The sequence below is a fragment of the Spermophilus citellus genome (genome assembly GCF_964194105.1).
Source record: "Spermophilus citellus genome assembly, chromosome: 4".
Taxonomy (NCBI): Eukaryota; Metazoa; Chordata; class Mammalia; order Rodentia; family Sciuridae; genus Spermophilus; species Spermophilus citellus.
The window spans coordinates 171,897,043-171,915,982 of NC_138185.1; the positions used below are offsets into that span (position 1 = coordinate 171,897,043).

Below are 18,940 nucleotides of genomic sequence, written 5' to 3' on the forward strand. Positions count from 1 at the left end.
AAGATAAATAGGGGCTGGGGATGTGGCTCAAGTGGTAGCGGGCTCGCCTGGCACGCGTGCGGCCCGGGTTTGATCCTCAGCACCACATACCAACAAAGATGTTGTGTCTGCCGAGAACTAAAAAATAAATATTAAAAATTCTCTCTCTCTCTCTCTCACTCTCTCGGCTATAAACTATACACTTTTAATAATATGAACAAACAATTAACGTAGACTCACTTGATACCAGGCACTATAGTTATATGCAGCTTGATTTGCCTGTAAATCACCATCAATCATCTGAGTAGAAGATGAAGTTGTGTCTTCTGTGTGTGCTTTCTTCTCTTCTGGTTCTTCTGATCTATGGAAAGTCAAAATGTAAACTTATAAAACTTCCACAGAAGAACTTTATTAGATGAATGTCATCTGCATATATTTGTTTTATGGAGTTTTCAACACTTTTTTGATGGGGGAGGAGGGAGGGTCCATTCTGGCTGAAGCAAAAGTGACAGATATACCTAGTGGCATAAATGTATAGCTGGACAAATTATGGCTTAATAAGCTGAAAACTAAACTTGATACTATAAACTTTCCCACAGAAATCCCTCAAGTTCAATCATCTATCCAAAGAACTTCACCTAATATCTCTATAAGATGTGTGACCTCTCTAATATGTTCATTAACTGACACCCAGATTATCTGCTCCAAGCACAGATCGTGCTGTTCATTGCCCTCCTCAAAATACCCTCAGTAGTCGCCAGCCTAAATAATAGATTCTCTAGCAAGGTAATCAAATCCCTTTCCACTCTGGCCCCCAAGAGATTTGTAGCCTCACTTTCCACTTTCTACAAACCTAAAACCCTCCAGCTACATTGGTTGACCTTCTCACTAAGATATCATACTTGTGTGTCTTTATGGCAGCGGTGGGAAAATAGTGGCCTGGAGATTGGAGGTGGCCCACAGGTAGGTATTTTGTTTATAAAAATCTGTACTTCTCACTTGAAGACGATGTCTACACAGTGTCCATATTCCTGAATAACACTAGTTAGAGCTGAGCAGTTATACCTAAAATGGAATGTATATCACCCACCTACACAACTACTTTTAAATTTCCTAAGCCAAAGCAGTTGCACTCATGTCACTGCTACCAGCCTGCCTTGCATTTGTGACCCATAGTGGGGACTTTAAGGAGGAGGCTCCCAAGAAATCAGGCTACAGGCCTTTACTCTTTGTCAATCCCCAGTCATAAATATAATAGTATCTAAATTACCACAACACTAAGCTAACACTTAAAAATTTTCACAATGTCTTTTAATCACCCCTTTGTGATTTATGAAGTTACATACCCATTTTCTGCTTTCCTTTTTAAAGTATCCTGTTCTTTTAGGAGTGTTTGATGTTCATCATAAGCATTAAGAAGCCTAAGGAAGAAGGGGGAAAATAAAAATCCTCTGGAATATTCAATAAACATTACTTTTTAAAATATTTTATTTTTTAATTGTAGTTGGACACAATACCTTTATTTTATTTATTTTTATGTGGTGCTGAGGATAGAACCCAAGGCCTCACACAGATGCTAGGCGAGCGCTCTACCACTGAGCCATAAGCTCAGCCCTACAAACATTACTTTTTAAAGATATGTTTTCATTTAGGCAAACTGCCTATATAAATTTGTAAGTGGCTAATTTTTCATATTCATTTTCTGTTTTAATTTTAACTACAACAAATCTTAGTCCTTACACTTGGAATCTATACCTACAACTGTGAGGGCCTGAATGACATCTTTTTTGTTGAATCTTTCATTTTTGTCTGCCTATTACTGCCTTTTCAAAATAATGTCATTAGATATCATTGGTCCAAATTCAAAATAGCTTGCTATTGTGAACTAACTACTGCATGTTCTCTGAACTCTCAAGGCACAGTACAATCAACATCATACTTCCAAGCTGGGGTATAGCTCAGTGGCCGAATGCTTTGCGCAGCATGTGTGAAGCCCTGGGGTTCAATCCCCAGCACTACCAAAAAAACAAAAGTAACACTTTCAATACTTCTCCAAACCTTCTAAATAGATATTACTTTTATATGAACTTTAATTTGCTTCCATCATTGTTGTCCTCTCCACAATTATCATTAGAATCCAGTAGTAGCTAAATGAGGCTCCACCACCTCCCTTATGAAGCTTCATTTATGTTCACTTATGTTTCCTCTGAGAATTGTACCATTCAACTAAAAGGTAAAATTACATTATCTCTTTCCTTTGTATGCCTTCAGCAGTGTAAAACAGAAGATATTATATACAGAGTAATGGAACACAATTAAGACATGGAAACAGATTCTAATCCTAGCCCCACAAAGTAATATAGCTAAGGGACCTTGGAAAAAAAATTGCTTAGTGTATCCTTAAGCTCCCTTTCTTCGCCTACTTAAAAGAAAAGTACCAGGCTGGGGTTGTAGACCACTTGCCTTGCAAGTGTGAGGTACTGGGCTCAATCCTCAGCACCACCTAAAAATAAATAAATAGAGATATTGTGTCCATTTACAACTAAAAAAAAGTACCTATACTCATTATACTGCTATGAATTTTACATTAATTATAAAATATTAGAATGAATCCAAGCACTTAAATTTATTAGTAGCTGTATTATTCGAACTGAAATTTAACAAAACCACCAAAAATACAAAGATATACAAATAATTCTGTTTTTATCTCTACTGGTTTCAATGGAAATCAAATTAATTAGAGAAAGGATATGGAAAACAGGTACTGAGATATTTCCTTACTAGAATCAGGTTAAGACTGGAACTTCACCAGTATTCTTGCCAGTATTTCTATTCTTCTATGTAGCAAACTTATTAAACACATCTTTTCCCCAAATCTGGAGCAAACCCTTCTACCCACCCTCAACTTTCAGTCTTTTATAATGCTTAGAAGAAGAGGTCATTCATTAAAAATGATCTGTGGGACCAACCACATCTACCCTCTTCTCCAATCTCAAAATAAAAGTGTCACTCCTATTCCAAATTAATCCCATTTATGTTTAGTGACCTACCTACTAAATGTTATGTTTCATGGTTCAATCCTTGTTTTATTTCCCTTCATATGAGACTACTTCTTCCTACCATTTCTCGTTCACTCATAGTTTAAATTGTCATTCTAAAACTAGGAAAATAGGGGCAGGGGTTGTGGTTCAGTGGCAGAGCACTTGCCTTGCATATATGTGAGACACTGGGTTCCATCTTCAACACCACATAATAATAAATAAACAAAAGATATTGTGTTCACGTATAACTAAAAATTTTTTTAAATTAATTAATAAAACTAGTAAAATAATTCTGAAGGGAAAACAAACCATGTCTTCCTGCTAAGCACACACATATTTATGAAACTGAATTTACTCCTACATGTATCTGAAGTAATCAAAGCAAACATTTTAAAATTTAACAATTTTTATTCTGTAATAATCATCAACTTCCCATCTCCAAAATGCTCATTTACCCTTCAAACAGATAATATAATTAAGATCTTACTTATTAACATCTGAGCCAAAATCTTCAAGAAATTCCACTTTTCTCTGAGAAAATGTAATTCTCATTTTAATAGGTAATGAGCCATGTAGAGCTTTGTCAAAACAATTTAAGATATTGTCTTCATTTTGTTTGAGGTCACCACTATATTCCATTTCAAGTAAATTGAGGTATAACTTCGTGTTCTCCTGTGTAAAAAGCAGTATCAATTAACATTTCTAAATTAGAGATTTAAAATTCCTTAATTTTTATGTTTCAATTTTAAAAATTCAGTATTAAACCTGGTTAGCTGTTTTCAGCTTACAACTAAAAGAGATAAAAAAAAAATCTCTAGCATATTGATAGGTAGTGATACCCTACTCAAGTATAAAAACTGTTAAATGTGAATAAATCCTTTCTTGAATTTAATATGGCTTGACCTACAATGACAATTAGAAAACAAAACACGAAGAATTATTTCCATAGCTCCAATAATTTAAATAGTTACACTATAATCATTGATTATTTTTTGCCCCCCCCCCCCAAACTACAGACAGAAAAGATTTGTTACAAACTTTTTTTAAGCAGTACTGGGGGAATTAATGCAGGGACTCACACTCTTGGCAAGCACTCTTATCACTGAGCTACACCCCAGTTCTAATGTTTTTGTGTTTTGAGACAGGGTCTGCCTTAAATTGCCCAGGCAGATCTCAAACTTGTTATTCTCCTGCCTCAGCCTTCTGAGGAGCTGGGATTATAGGTGTGTGCCACCATGTCTAGCTTAAACCTGAGTCAAACTCACTTGGCAATAGCTATAAACCTAGAAAATGGAAAGTTCCAATATGCTACCAACTATTATATAAAAGGAACTTCTTTGGAAAAGGACAATTATCTCCCTGCTACATTTGCTACTGTTGGGCTTTTGTTTATAAAATGTTCTCCCAACCCCTCTCTTTTACTTAATAATCATGAATTTTTTTTTAAATTTCTAAAGAGAAAATAGAAGTAGCAGGATGTTGGCAACTCTTTTCAACTCAGTAATCTTAATTTTCTCACTTTTAATTCAAAGCAATTTGAAAATAAGTTTAATGGCAACCTCAGTTTAGAGGGACTGTTGTCCTCATCTTGTAACAAAATATATTACATGCAGACCAAATGTTTCATCATAGTTGCCAAAGTGAAAAATCAACCACTGGTCATTTATGAAGATACTCTAAAGAATAACAAATACATACTTTATCTCTTTCAATTGCTTCAGAAAGCACCTTTCTTGATTTTGGAAGATTTTTTTGTATTTTGAAGAGATGCCGGGCTAGTTTGATAGCATAAAATGATGATTCATTATTCGATTTGGCATTCTTAATAGCATCCTGTAGCAAATGTTCAGCTTCTTCCAAGTTTCCATGCCGTCGTTCTAAACTTACTCTTCGCAATCGAACCATTGCCAATCCTAGAACACACTCTTCAAATGTTCTCAGGATATTCCTGGCTTCATTAATATTACCTAGAAATAACAATTAAATGTTTGTTTTTGTTTAAACTTCTCAAATATTCTTTATGCCAGGTATTGAAAAACATTAGCGCTCAGGCTAAATTGTGCCCTCTGCTTGTTTTGTTTAAAAACAACTAGTGACCAACCATGCTCATTTGTTATACATTGTCTATGGCTGCTTTTGGGTAACAATCACAAAGCTGAGGTGTTAGACAAGAGACAACATGGCCTGCAAAGCCTAAAATATTTATCTGGCCCTTTTTAGAAAAAGTTAGTGAAATTCTTCTTTATATATCCTTCAACACTCAATTCTTATAATTTTATCCTGGAATAACTCAGTCTCAAGAATATCAACTTAATATCCTTATTCTTACCCTGCTGTTCCTCAAAAGCTGCCCAAAGCATATGCACCATGGGTTTCTTTGGAAGATGAATAGTACAAGCTCTGCTGAAGACATGCCTCACTCCTTCAATGCTATGGTTTTCCATGTACTTGGCATACTACATACAGAAAAAAGGAAATACTGAATAATTTACAGTTGAACAAGCCATTAAATATGTGACAGAACGATAAAATTCTATTTTTAAACCCATTCAGCACCTTTATTGAACCACTAGACTAGTTTCTGTAAGGAAGGACGAAGAGAGGCAACGAGGTTGGCATATGCAGCAGTCAAATCTGGTTGCAAGCAGACCATCTCCTAATGCAACAGATATAGTTATATGAACAACATTCAACAGAAGTACAAAAAAGGTTAGTCACTAGATCAATGTTTATAATATATTCAAGTTTAAGAGCATACAATTTTCTTACCTTAATCCAAAACTCCTCATAGAGGGCACATGATATGACACATCTTTCAAAGAGAACCACAACTCGTTCATGAGTTCCATTTTCTATTTCAAATTCTAAGTATTCCTTCCAGTTTTTTAGTTGAGCCTTTTCCAATGGTTTCACATGAAAATACGGTCGTTTAATCTATAATGACATTATGACAAGGCAATAAAAGTAAACTAATACCAACACCAAAATATTTATAAACACATTAGAAATATAAATCATTTAAAATGACAATAAAAAATTTTAATCTCATAATTTTTAAAAATTCCTTCAATTCCTCAAAACTGGAGGACTAGAATGCATTTTTCATTTACTCAGTCCTTTTTATGGAACTACAAACACTTTTCACGTATAAGAAATTTTATTCTTGGGCTGGGGATGTGGCTCAAGCGGTAGCGTGCTCGCCTGGCATGCGTGCGGCCCGGGTTCGATCCTCAGCACCACATACCAACAAAGATGTTGTGTCCGCCGAGAACTAAAACATAAATATTAAAAATTCTCTCTCTCTCTCCTCTCTCTCTCTTAAAAAAAAAAAAAAAGAAATTTTATTCTTTGTTGAATGTTTTTAACTTTTCTTTTTCTCTTTGCAGTACTGAGAATTGAACCTAAGGTCTAATGCATGCTAAGCAAGTGCTCTACCACTGAACTACATACAGCCTCAGTCCTTTTTAAATTAGGTTTTGAAGTAGGGGTCTCACTAAACTTTCCTAGCCTGGCCTCAAATATATGATCCTCCTGGCTCAGACTTCTGAGTACCTGAGATTACAAATATGTGCTACCAGTAGTGACAAAAAACAGATGATTGGCTATCTAGGCCTAGAAGACACTGCAAAGTGACCAAGAGTTGATAGAATAGTTCTATAGCTTGACTTCTGTGGTGATTACAATTTAGAAATATTTGTCAAAACTCATTTTACAGCCAGCCACAAAAGATCCTATACTATGCAATTCCATTCAAAAGAATGGTCATTATAGGGAAATCAATAGAAATAAACTGTAGACTAGATATCTTAGGGCTGAGGTTGGGGATATTGTAGGTAGGCTGAAGGTAAACTAAAATTTAAGTGGTTTCTTTCTTTTTTTCTTTATTTGGTACCAGGGATTGAACTCGGGGGCAATCAACCACTGAGGTACACCCCCAGCACTATTTTATTTAGAGATAGGGTCTCAATGAGTTGCTAAGCGCCTCACCATTGCTGAACTTGCAATCCTCCTGCCTCAGCCTTACGAGCAGCTGGGATTATAGGTGTGCGCCACTGTACCTGGCTCCAAGTGGATTTTTTTGTTGTTGTTTTGTGGTGCTGGTGATTGAACCCAGGGCCTTGTTCATTCAAGGCAAGCACTCTACCAACTGAGCTGTATCCCTAGCCCGTGATTTCTTTTTGAGGCACCAAGAATATTATAAAATTGACTGTAGTGATTGTCATATCTGTTATACTAAAAACTGTTAAATTACACACTTTAAAGTGAGTGATTTGTATGGCATGTAAATCTTTAAAAAAAAGAACAAAAAAAGAATAAAGTTTATGGAAAATAAAAATTACTATACATCTCTAAATGGGGGCATTTTATTGTACAAATCATACCAATGAAGTTGATTTGAAAAATTATAGTAAAACTGTGCAGATTAATTAGACATATTGCAGTTCAAATCTGAATGCAACAAGATTCTAAAATTGATAATGGCAAATGATTAAAACTGATAATGGGGATGGGGCTGTAGCTCAGTGGTAGAACACCTGCCTTGCATGTATGAGACACTGGGTTCAACCCTTAGCACCACATAAAAATAAATAAAGATATTGTGTCCATCTACAACTAAAATTTAAAAAAACCTGATAATGGTAATAATAAATGAGATGCACATCTTATTACTGTAATACACAAAAATAAACAGAAAAAATAATAGAGTCATTGCCATCAAGTGAAAAATATCATTATTCCCATCTGTATTTTGAAGATTATAAAGATTATGAAACAAAACACTTACACCTTCTTCAAATGTCCACCTTTTACTAACTTCATGCTCATTATAATTAAACATTTCTTGATGAATTTCAATGATTCTATGTCTCATGTTTTCTATTTCAGTAATTAGCTTGGAAAAAAGAAAAAAAATCAAGTTAAAATTTAGTTATGTATTTTAAAAAATCTTCCATATTATACATTTAAGTATTATCCAGATATTTAGTCTAAGAATAGTGGTAGGTTTATAACTATTAGCAATTACTATTTTTAACTCAAATTTATGTACCAAAACTCCTTAATAAAACACTTTCTTACATTTCTTACACATTTTCTGCTTTTTCTTTCTTTTTTTTTCCTCAGGACTGAGGATTGAACCTAGGGGAACTCAATTGCTGAGCCACATCCTTATCCCTTTTCACTTTTTCAGTCAGGGTCTCACAAAGTTGCCGAGGCTGGCTTTTGAATTTGCCATCCTCCCTGCCTCAGAGTTCCAAGTCCCTAGGATTAGTGATCCACTTTAGTTTCTCCCCCCTGCCCTTTTTTTTTTTTGTACTGGGGATTTAAGCCAGGGGTGTTTTACCAATAAGTTACCCAACCCTTTTTATTTGTTCTTTATTTATGGGGGAGGGGGGGTAGCAGGGATTGAACTCAGGGGCATTCAACCACTGAGCAACATCCCCAGCCCAATTTAGTATTTTACTTAGAGGGAGAGTCTCACCAAGTTGCTTAGTGCCTCACTTTTGCTGTATTTGGCTTTGAACTCACAATCTTCCTGCCTCAGCCTCCTGAGCCACTGAGATTACAGGCGGGTCTCACTGAGCCCGGCCTGTTTTTAAATTTTGACACATAGTCTCAGCAAGTTGCTAAGGACCTCACTAAATTGCTGAGGCTGGCCTCAAACTTGCAATCCTCCTGTTTCAGCCTCCCAAATCCCTAGAATTACAGACATAAATCACAGCACTCAGCTCTTTTCTTTTCAATAAGACTAGTAGATCACAACCTATGTAAAAAATTCCTTCTCAACTAAGTTATTTCCAGGTATCTCACAGTAAGAAATTCTCTACCTTAAATCTATATTTAAACCATATGAGCTAAATGGACAACTATATAACAAGGGTCTAATTTCTCATGGGCTGAATAAATTTTGATTAAGTGTCATTACTTTTGCTGGATCAGTTATGTCTTCAATTCCTGATGGTAGATCATCACCAGGAGGACCATCATCACCACTATGTCCATTTACAGAAGCTAATTCCCTTCGCAGCTGAATAAACTGCTCACCAGTTAAAAGATCTCTAGGCAAGTTATTCTGTACATGGTCTTTAAATCTAAAGGAAGAGATAAAAAGTTCATGCTATATTTTTGCAACAAAATTTAAATTCCATGTTAGATGCCCACTATGTATTGTTCTTCTAAATGAAGTCAAACTTAAGAGAAAGAAACCAAAATATAAACCCTCTTCTTCCTTTCTATAGTAAACACCTACCAACTTGATAAAATAGTCTATGGACATCTCCATTTTCTTCCTGCCTTAGCAATGAAATGGAGAAGAAATAGAAACAAATTCAAACTCCAGTTCTATCAGTTATCTAACTTTAGATTTTTCTCTTCTCTAAACTATAATTACATAGCAAAAAAAAAAAAAGGAAAAAATTCCTGTTTATATCTAACAAAATCATTTGAAACATTTCTAGAGAATACCCAATTATTAGAAATTAATCACCTGAGTAATCAATGATATCAAAGATTTTTCAACCTACCTCTGAAAATGATGACTGTACAGTTGTGTTGGAATACCAAGAATACGATCATATATAGCTGTAACTTCTCTCAGGTTTCCCTGTTCATTTTCCCAGTTTATATACATTTCCCATAGTCTGTCAGATCGGAAATCTGTTCCTGCAGCTAGAACAGCATGCTCAAAAGTTCTGAAAAATTAAATTACTCTTAAGTTATCTTTCCAAAATAAAAATCATTTAAAAAATATTTCTAAATTTAGAAAAAAATGTTAAATTCAAAAAGTTATATTCAATTGCTTCACATGCAAGTAGAGATTAAAAAGCAAGAGGATAATTCAAAGTATATAAGAGTTCTAAAAAAGAGTGAGAAAAAATAAAGCAGATAGATGTACTTTGTATGTGATTTATCTTATATAAAAATACAATGGAAAATGTTCACCTTGCAAACAACAGTGACACAGAAGATACTTCAAAGTATCTGTTAAACTTGAAATGTCAATTGTATAGGTTCATTTAAGGCAAAAGAAAAAATAAAACAAGAATTTAAAAGAGAAGTAAATTTTAAAACAATCTAAAGAATACTGAGATTGAATCCAGGGTCCTGTGCATGGAGGCAAGCACTCTATCAACTGAGCTATGGCCCCAGCCCTAAAGAATACTTTTTAAAATTATTTTAATTAGGTATATATGACAGCAGAATGCATTTTGATTCATTGTACACAACTGTGGCACAGCTTTACATTTCTATGGTTGTACACGATGCAGCATTGCATCATATATGCAGTCATAAATGCACCTAGGGTAATGATATCCATTTCATTCCACCATCTTTCCTACCCCAACCCCCCCTCCCATAACTCCCTCCCCTTTGCCCCAAAGTTCCTCCATTTTTCCATGCCCCCCGCCCATTATGAATTAGCATCCATTTATCACAGAGAACATTCAGCCTTTGGTTTTTTAGGATTCACTTACTTCACTATATTGGTATATAGTTTCTTTATCCATTCATCTATTGAAGGGCATCTAGGTTGCACACATATCAGAGTACTAATCTCCAGGATATATAAAGAACTAAAAAAACTGAACACCAAAACAAACAACCCAATCAATAAATGGGCTAAAAAGTTGAAGAGACACTTCTCAGAAGATATACATTCAATTAATAAATATGAAAAAATGTTCAACATCTTTCGAAATTAAAGAAATGCAAATCTAAACTACTCACACCAGTCAGAATGGCAGTTATCAAGAATAGAAATAATAAATGTTGGCGAGGATGTGGGGGAAAAGGCATACTCATTCACTGCTGGTGGGACCGCAAATTAGTGCAATCAATCTGGAAAGCAGTATGGAGATTCCGTAGAAAATTTGGAATGGAACCACCATTTTACCAGCTATCCCACTCCTTGGTCTATACCCAAAAGAGTTAAAAACAGCATACTACAGGGACACAGCCACATCAATGTATTTATAGCAGCACAATTCACAATAGCTAAACTGTGGAACCAACTTAAAGAATACTTTTTAACAAAACAACTGTCCCAACAAAAGACCCAGCTGCCTTGTGAGGTAATGAGAATTACACAAATATTGAAACTCTCAAAAGCCCCTCCTAATTCTAAAATTTTAAAATTAAAGTCTAATGCAAAAATGAGTATTTTAAAATATCTAGTTCATTTCAAAAGATTTCTGTAAGCAATTTTAATCACAGAATTTGATATCCTAATGAAATAAAACTTTTGGAGACATATTTTCAAAATAAGTACCTTAAAATCAAGAGGGAATTTTTCAAAAAGTATAAAACTGCACAATCCCACCCAATCAAAGCACTAATGAATTTTGGGTGGGAGAGAAAATTCTGATATTTATCTAGTATTAAAAAAATGCAAAATGTTTTCATAAAAGACAATACAGCAAGCATTTTCCTGAAAGAGAACAAGCTATCTTTTATTATAATTATGGTAATTAAAAAATAGAGCTTTTGAACAACCAACAATAAAATAATTAAAAAAAAAAATAGAGCAACAGAAGAGTGCCCAAGAAAACAAAACAGACCACTATACATATGAGTACTTAGTATATTAAAAAAAGAGGTACTTTAAACCAATGTAGAAAGGCTAAATTATTCAATAAAGAGGAAAAAAACAAAAGGCTAGTACCTTTCTCACAACACCCAGATGAATGAATGACAAAATGTTGTTAAAAAATTAGAATATACGATATTCATTCTTGGCAAATTAGGAAAAAAAACTCAGAAACCAATAAGGCTGAAAACTGAATACATTAAACAAAAATCTGTATGATAAAAGGCACTCTAAGCAAAAGTGACACATACTAACACTGGAAAAATGTTTAATATATAGAAATATTAAAAGTACGTGTATGTGGATAAAGGTGGGTATGTAAGGTTTTTAGAAGAATAAAATAGATATTAGTGTCCTTGCAGAAACTCAAAGTGATTCAGAAAATTAATGTATCAAATACTGACAAAAGCATGGAGAAGGAGATGGGAGGACAGTAGGTAATGAAATAAAGACAGAGGGTTTAGATGCAGAATTGGTTAGAAATCTTCACCTCCCTTTTCTGCCTTCCTGGGGGATTCAGAAGTTAGATTTGCGTTCTAAAGGCAGTTCAGATGATCATCTTCTAAAAAACTGCTTGGATCTGGAATAAGACCAATACTGGGACTACCCCCAACAAAAATCTGAGTGGCCACTTGGTCACCCTACTCTGAAGCCTTCTAGGCCAGCTGTCAATGTCCCACACAAAACACACAGACCTTCCATACAGTTTATTATAATCACATCAGAAATCCAGATCAGGAATGAAACCATAATTTGATCCGCTTATCCCACTCTTTAGTGTATACCCAAAGGACTTAAAATTAGCATACTACAGTGACACAGCCACATCAATATTTATAGCAACTCAATTCACAATAGCTAAGCTATGGAACCAACCTAGGTGCCCTTGAACAGATGAATGGATAGATAAAATATGATACATATACTCAATAGAATATTACTCAGCCATAAAGAAGAATGGAATTATGGCATTTGATGGCAAATGGATAGAACTGGAGGCTCACATACTAAGTGAAATAAGCCAATCCCAAAAAACCAAAGGTCAAACATTCTTTCTGACATGCAATGCTAATACAATAAGGGGGAACGGAGGGTCAGGAAGGAAGGAAGAACATAAGTTCATTGGATTAGACAAAGGAGAATGAGGGAAGGGAGGGGAATGGAATAGAAAAAACAGTAAAATGAATGAGAAATAACTTCTATGTTCATATATGAATACACAACCACTGAAACTCCACATGATGTTCAAGAATGGGATACTAATTAGAACAAGTTATACTCTATGTATATATGTCAAAATATACTCTACTGTCATGTATATCTAAAAACAAATAAAAAAAAAAACAAACAGAAATCCAGATCAGCCATTTTAGATGACAATAAACACAAGAATTTTAGAGAATACAGTGCTGAGACATAGAAAAAGTTTCTACCTAATATTATCAAAGAAATAATTTAAAAAAATATTCAGGTGGGAAACAAAAATAGGAAGCTACAAGAAAAGGAACATTCAAAGAACAAAAAAGGTATCTGGATATTAAAAATCCTATACAAGGATCAAGGACTAAGAAAGGGAAACAAAAAAAGGAAGTGAGAAAATAAGAAAATTCAATGACTAAAATAGGAGGTCTAATATCTAACAGAGAAAACCAAGGGAAGGAAATACAAAAGAATATCCACAATAGTAACATTTCTAAGAACAGAAAGACAAGCACATCTCCAATTTTAAAAACAAACAAAACCATCAACTAAAGCACAATGAACGAGAAAAAGAAAATCCACACCAAAGCGTATCATTATAAAATTAGATTTACATCAAAAATAAGAAAACATCCTAAAATATTCCATGGAAAGAAAGTAACAATAAAAGAATACCAAAAAGCAGTATCACACTTCTCAATAGCAACAATATAAGCTATATATAATAATGGGGTTGTAGCTCAGAGATAGAGCACTGGCCTAGCAGGCGTGAGGCCCTGTGTTGGATCCTCAGCACCACATAAAAATGAAATAAAGGTACTGTGTCCACCTACAACTAAAAAGTAAAAAAATTTAAAAAAAAAGAATGGAGGGGCTGGGGCTCAGTGGTAGAGTGCTCGTCTAGCACGCATGAGGCACTAGGTTGGATCCTCAGCACCACATAAAAATGAAATAAAAATGTCCACCTACAACTCAAAAATATTTAAAAAAATAAAAAAAGATTGGAGAGTGGGCTGAGGTTGTGGCTCAGTGGTAGAGTGCTTGCCTAGCCATGTGTGAGGCACCGCATTTAATTTTCAACACGACATATAAATAAACAAATAAAATAAAGCTCCATCAATTAAATATATATATATATATATGTGTGTGTGTGTATGTATGTGTATATACATATATATGTGTGTATATATATATTTTTTAAATGGAGAGTTTTAAGAAAAATGATTTTCAATACCAAATTCTATACCCTAATGGATCTTGAAATTATTTTTTATTCCAGGTATCCTTTAATTAAGAAGTTATAGGGTACACTCCTCTTTATTAAGGTGGGCATAAGTCAAGGAAGTGTGGATCTAATAAACTCCAATAAACAAGGCATGAAACTCAGAAGTGAGGTAAAGATATCTCCTAGAATCATGTCAAGGAAATCCTAAGGTAAACTTCTGCATAGCAGAACTAAGAACAACCAGTTCAAGTTGCAGAAGAGTGAGGTCAAAAAATTGGAATTACGGGGCTGGGGATGTGGCTCAAGTGGTAGCGCACTCGCCTGGCATGCGTGAAGCCCAGGTTCGATCCTCAGCACCACATACAAACACAAAGATGTTGTGTCCGCCAAAAAACTAAAGAATAAATATTAAAATTGGAATTACAGGTTATCTCACAGGTCTTTCTGGAAAGCTAGACATAAAACCTTTTATTATACAAATGGGAAAAATGGGAGACGAAGAAGTAATTAACTCTGGGAAAAATAAAAGGCTATAAAATACAAAGAACACCATGATGGAAAAATACTTATAGATCCAGAATAAATAAAACACATATAGATTTATTGCAATCTACTCAATAGTTATATTGGAAAGATAAAAACTTTAAAAATATGGTAAAATGGGCTGGGGATGTGGCTCAAGCGGTAGCACGCTTGCCTGGCATGCGTGCGGCCCGGGTTCGATCCTCAGCACCACATACCAACAAAGATGTTGTGTCCGCTGAGAACTAATAAATATTAAAAAATTCTCTCTCTCTCTCTCTCCCCTCTCTCTTTAAAAAAAATAAATAAATAAAATAAAAATATGGTAAAATGAGCTAAATTCTCATCTACCATAACAAATACATAATGTCTGCAACTAATAGAGAGAAAGCAGTATAGAACCACTTTTAAATACATATAATGAAAATTTCAGAAGAATCAACTAATAATATTTGAAGGAACACAAAGCAACTACTTTTTGTTATAAGCAGTTTAACAGTGGTTAAATAGTTTAACTATATTAACACAGCTTTTTTGAAAACAAAACCAAAAAAATACATCAACCAATTCCTATAATCAGTAACAAAAACACAATTCCAAAGAAAATAAGCAAATCATAAGCAACAGAGCTGTAGAAGTGAAGGGTACTTGTAGCTAAGTGGTAGGGTACTTGCCTTGCCAATACAAGGCCCTGAGTTCAACCAGAGCATCAATAACAAAGACTTAAAAAATATAAGATGATGATAAACTGAGATAAGCAATCTATACACAAATTACAGCAAGAGAAAAAAACAAACAAAAAAGGTGATATGGCTATGGCTATGGGGAAAAGACCAATTTTATTCACAGTGAAAGTTCAAAACCAATACCATTTTTGAGGAACATTTGATAAAACTTAGCTGTATATTCCCTTTGACCGAGTTCCATTTCTAGCACACTCTATAAAAATAGTGATTTCTATAGAAGTGTTCACTACAGCACTGATTATTTCCTACAAATACAGTATTTGGACACCATAAAATATCTCTGTAATGTTTAAAATTATATGGTATAAAGAATTCTAAAACATTATGTTAAATAATAAACAAGTCAAAAGAAAATATGTAAAATACACATACAAATACATATGCTACATATACCCGAAAGCATGTACATCAAGCCATTAACCATGAGGAAAGTGGAATTGGAGACATAAGGGGATACAAAAATGGAGGAAGGCTTTATAATCTGCATTTTTAAAAATAATCATAAATTCATTACATGTACCTATTAAGTAGTGGGAAAGAAGCACAAAAGTTAAACTTTTAAGTTAGCATTCATGAGCAGTATATCTTCAGATATCTTCAAATACAATTGAATATCAATGTCTCACTTACCCTCTTATTGTACTGTTTGACTCAGGATCACCAGGGTCCAATGTTTCTTTTAAGAAGTTTATATAATGAATCCAAAGGTCAACACTAAGGGGTATTGCCTGAAGTCCCCGGCGATACACCTAAGAAGAAAACAATAAACTGTATTTCAAGTATTTAATTATTTCTTAACAGAGAGGCAACACTGTGTTATCCGGTGAACCTTAGAAATACTAATTACTGGAATTTTGTTTAAATAATCTACCATTACCATTTGGGTGGAGGTTGGATAGAACATGGCAATGTTCTGATCCCCACGTGCAGAGTCTTGATCTTCAAAGCGCAGCAGTCCCTGCATTCTGACCGGGTTGTGTGGGCAGGCTTTGGGTTACAGACCATAGGGCACAGACCCATTAGAGCATCAATGACAGCGTCTGACCAAAAATGCAATAAGACGTAGCAAATGTGACTAGTAAACCAACTATATTGTTTGGAAAATGAGAAATAAATGTAAGTGAGAGAAAAGCCCTGCCCTACTTGTTAAGCTGCAGTGTAATACAGAGGCTTGCACTGCAAAGCTTGACAAACTGTAGAGGTTTAACGCACCTGCCAACAAAGAGAGAAAATATTAGCTACAAATGCCACAAGAGTGACAAATGCAAATAAAATACCCTATAAAAATTGTTTGACCATAAATGGTAGGTACTGCCAGCCAAAAAAAAAAAAAAAATTCTTTGTTTTTGTTATTAACTGGCTTACAGTACCTAATGGAATCAACTTTATTCAGTGATGTACGTACCTCATCTGATTGCTTAATGTTGTCATGTCGCTTTTCAATATCTGCATACTTTTTCCAGTAACCATAGCAATACGGATAGTGTATGAAAAATTTGTCAAATGCTTTTCTGGCAGCCATCAAGTGATTCTGATGAAAATAAAACAAGGCATTTAAATATCTTAGAAGTTTTTATCAAAAAGAAAAGAAACTAACTTTGTCAAATACTAAGGTAACTTTTTACTTTTTGTTTATTTATTTATTTACTTGTGACACTGGGGATTGAACCCAGGGCCTTGTGCATGCGAGACAAGCACTGTACCAATTGAGCTATATCCCCAGCCTTTAGTTTTATATTTTGATGGTGCTATAGGATTGAACCCAAGGCCTCAAGCATTCTAGGCAAAAATTCTAACACTGAGCTAAGGTAACTTTTTATTTCAATAATTTTACACACATATATAAAAACCCCAATCACTGTACAACATTAGGCTTTAACTATACTAACTCTCCTAATATACAAATATGCTTCAAGTTATTTTCAAAACAAAAATGTATGTATTTAATATTATTCAACTTAATCTGAATTTTTTTTTTTGGTGTGGTAATAGGCACTGAACCCAGGAACATTCTGCCTCTGAGCTACACCCTCAGTTATTTTTCATTTATTTATTTATTTACTTATTTACTTATTTTTTAACTTTAAGGCAGGGCCTGACTAAATTGCTGAGGCTGGCCTTAAACTTGTGATCATCTTGCCTCAGCCTTTTTAGTCACTTGGATTAAGGAATGTGCCAGATTAATCTGACCCTCAGATACCATTTTAATAATTACTAACCTCCTGTTCTACATATTGAAGCAAATATACCCAGCCTGTAAAATCCTGAGGATTATTTTCTACAGTTTTCCAAAATTTTTCATATTCTGAAGGGAAATTTGTTTCCGTTTCTGTCACTGTCACTGGAAGGTCAACAGCATTTGCCATTTCACTTTCTTCTGTAGACGCATTCACATTGGGAGAGCCGTCAGGTGACTGTTCCATTTCCGTAACATTCATAATCTCAGTATTGAAATCAGCAGAATGTTCTACCACTACCTCTGAACTGTTGTCTGTGCTGCCATTATTAGAATTTCTGTAATCATCCATGTGAGAATTTTGCATAGCTATGTATTTTTGTCTTCAGTTAATAATCTGCAGAAACACACATAAAAAAAGAGAAACATCTTCCAAATGCTAATAAAATTACTTGGCATCAACATCACCTTTTAAAGCCCTATTTACTATTAAGGAAATGGAATAGTTTGAACTTGATCAAATTAATTTGATTATTTTGTCTGCAAATAATAGAAAACCTATCTACTGATGGCAGTTTAAACAAATATTTATTTTCTCACAAAACAGAATGCTTAGCAGCTGGATGATGATCAAATTCAAGGTAGGACATAAGTAACAGATGAACTACATTAGTTATAACTGTTCTTTTTAATCAGAAAATCAAAAGTTTTCCCAGAGATTTTTTTTTCAGTTTCACTATCCTTTATACAGGATTAGGTATATTGGTACCTTGAAGAAAATTAATGTTTAATTAGTAAGATAGACAGTGGTGAGACAAGATAATGGATAAGTAACAAAGTATCCACGAGATGACATGAACTGTTTTTGTCATTATCCTCTAAAATCCAATCTACGCTTATAATGTGACCTAAAAGTTCCATTGTACAATTTACCCATAGTAAGGATTCGTCATTTAGAGAACTTGGTAGAAGTACAACTTTCTGGGCTGTGCCATAGAATTGAAGCCAAGGAATCTATATTTGTTTTAAACACCTTCCTAGTTATCTTCATGGGAAATCAGACTTGAAAATTTCTGTAGACTGTAGTGAAACCCAGATTTTTAAAGTAGTCATGAAATTGAAAAAAGAAAACAAAGTATACATACATGGGCGCACGCACACACTCTCTCTCTCTCTCTCACACACACACACACACACACACACACACACCCACACACACAAATCCCTGAAGCCAACCATCCCATAGTTGGATTTTCTTTAAAATAACAAAATCAAGGTCTGAGGTTGTGGCTCAGCGGTAAAGTGCTAGCCTAGCATGTGCTAGGTGCTGGGTTCGATCCTCAGCATCACATAAAAATAAATAAACAAAATAAAGATATAGTGTCCAACTACAACTAAAAAAAATGTTTTTAAATAAAAAATAACAAAATCAGCAGGACGTAGTGGCACATGCTTGTAATCCCA

At 34.4% G+C, this 18,940-nt stretch overlaps 1 protein-coding gene across 4 annotated transcripts in view; it reads right to left on the bottom strand.

Moving 5' to 3' along the window:
- PRPF39 (pre-mRNA processing factor 39) overlaps positions 1-18,940 on the bottom strand; it is a 33,461-nt gene that overhangs the window by 1,464 nt on the left and 13,057 nt on the right. Inside the window, exons 1-15 of one of the 4 annotated variants that reach the window (XM_081292317.1) lie at positions 17,520-17,533; positions 16,706-16,831; positions 16,444-16,512; positions 16,178-16,340; positions 15,931-16,049; positions 9,545-9,712; positions 8,947-9,112; positions 7,807-7,914; positions 5,790-5,954; positions 5,350-5,476; positions 4,719-4,987; positions 3,508-3,692; positions 3,187-3,216; positions 1,326-1,400; positions 220-340 (exon numbers count right to left, since the gene is read on the bottom strand). In XM_081292317.1, the coding sequence (XP_081148443.1) occupies positions 220-340; positions 1,326-1,400; positions 3,187-3,216; positions 3,508-3,692; positions 4,719-4,987; positions 5,350-5,476; positions 5,790-5,954; positions 7,807-7,914; positions 8,947-9,112; positions 9,545-9,712; positions 15,931-16,049; positions 16,178-16,264 (1,620 nt within the window). In that variant the 5' untranslated portion in view covers positions 16,265-16,340; positions 16,444-16,512; positions 16,706-16,831; positions 17,520-17,533. Of the gene's footprint in view, positions 1-219; positions 341-1,325; positions 1,401-3,186; positions 3,217-3,507; positions 3,693-4,718; positions 4,988-5,349; positions 5,477-5,789; positions 5,955-7,806; positions 7,915-8,946; positions 9,113-9,544; positions 9,713-15,930; positions 16,050-16,177; positions 16,513-16,705; positions 16,832-17,519; positions 17,874-18,940 lie in introns of those variants that run through there. The other 3 variants (XM_081292315.1, XM_081292318.1, XM_081292316.1) reach the window with 3 other exon arrangements.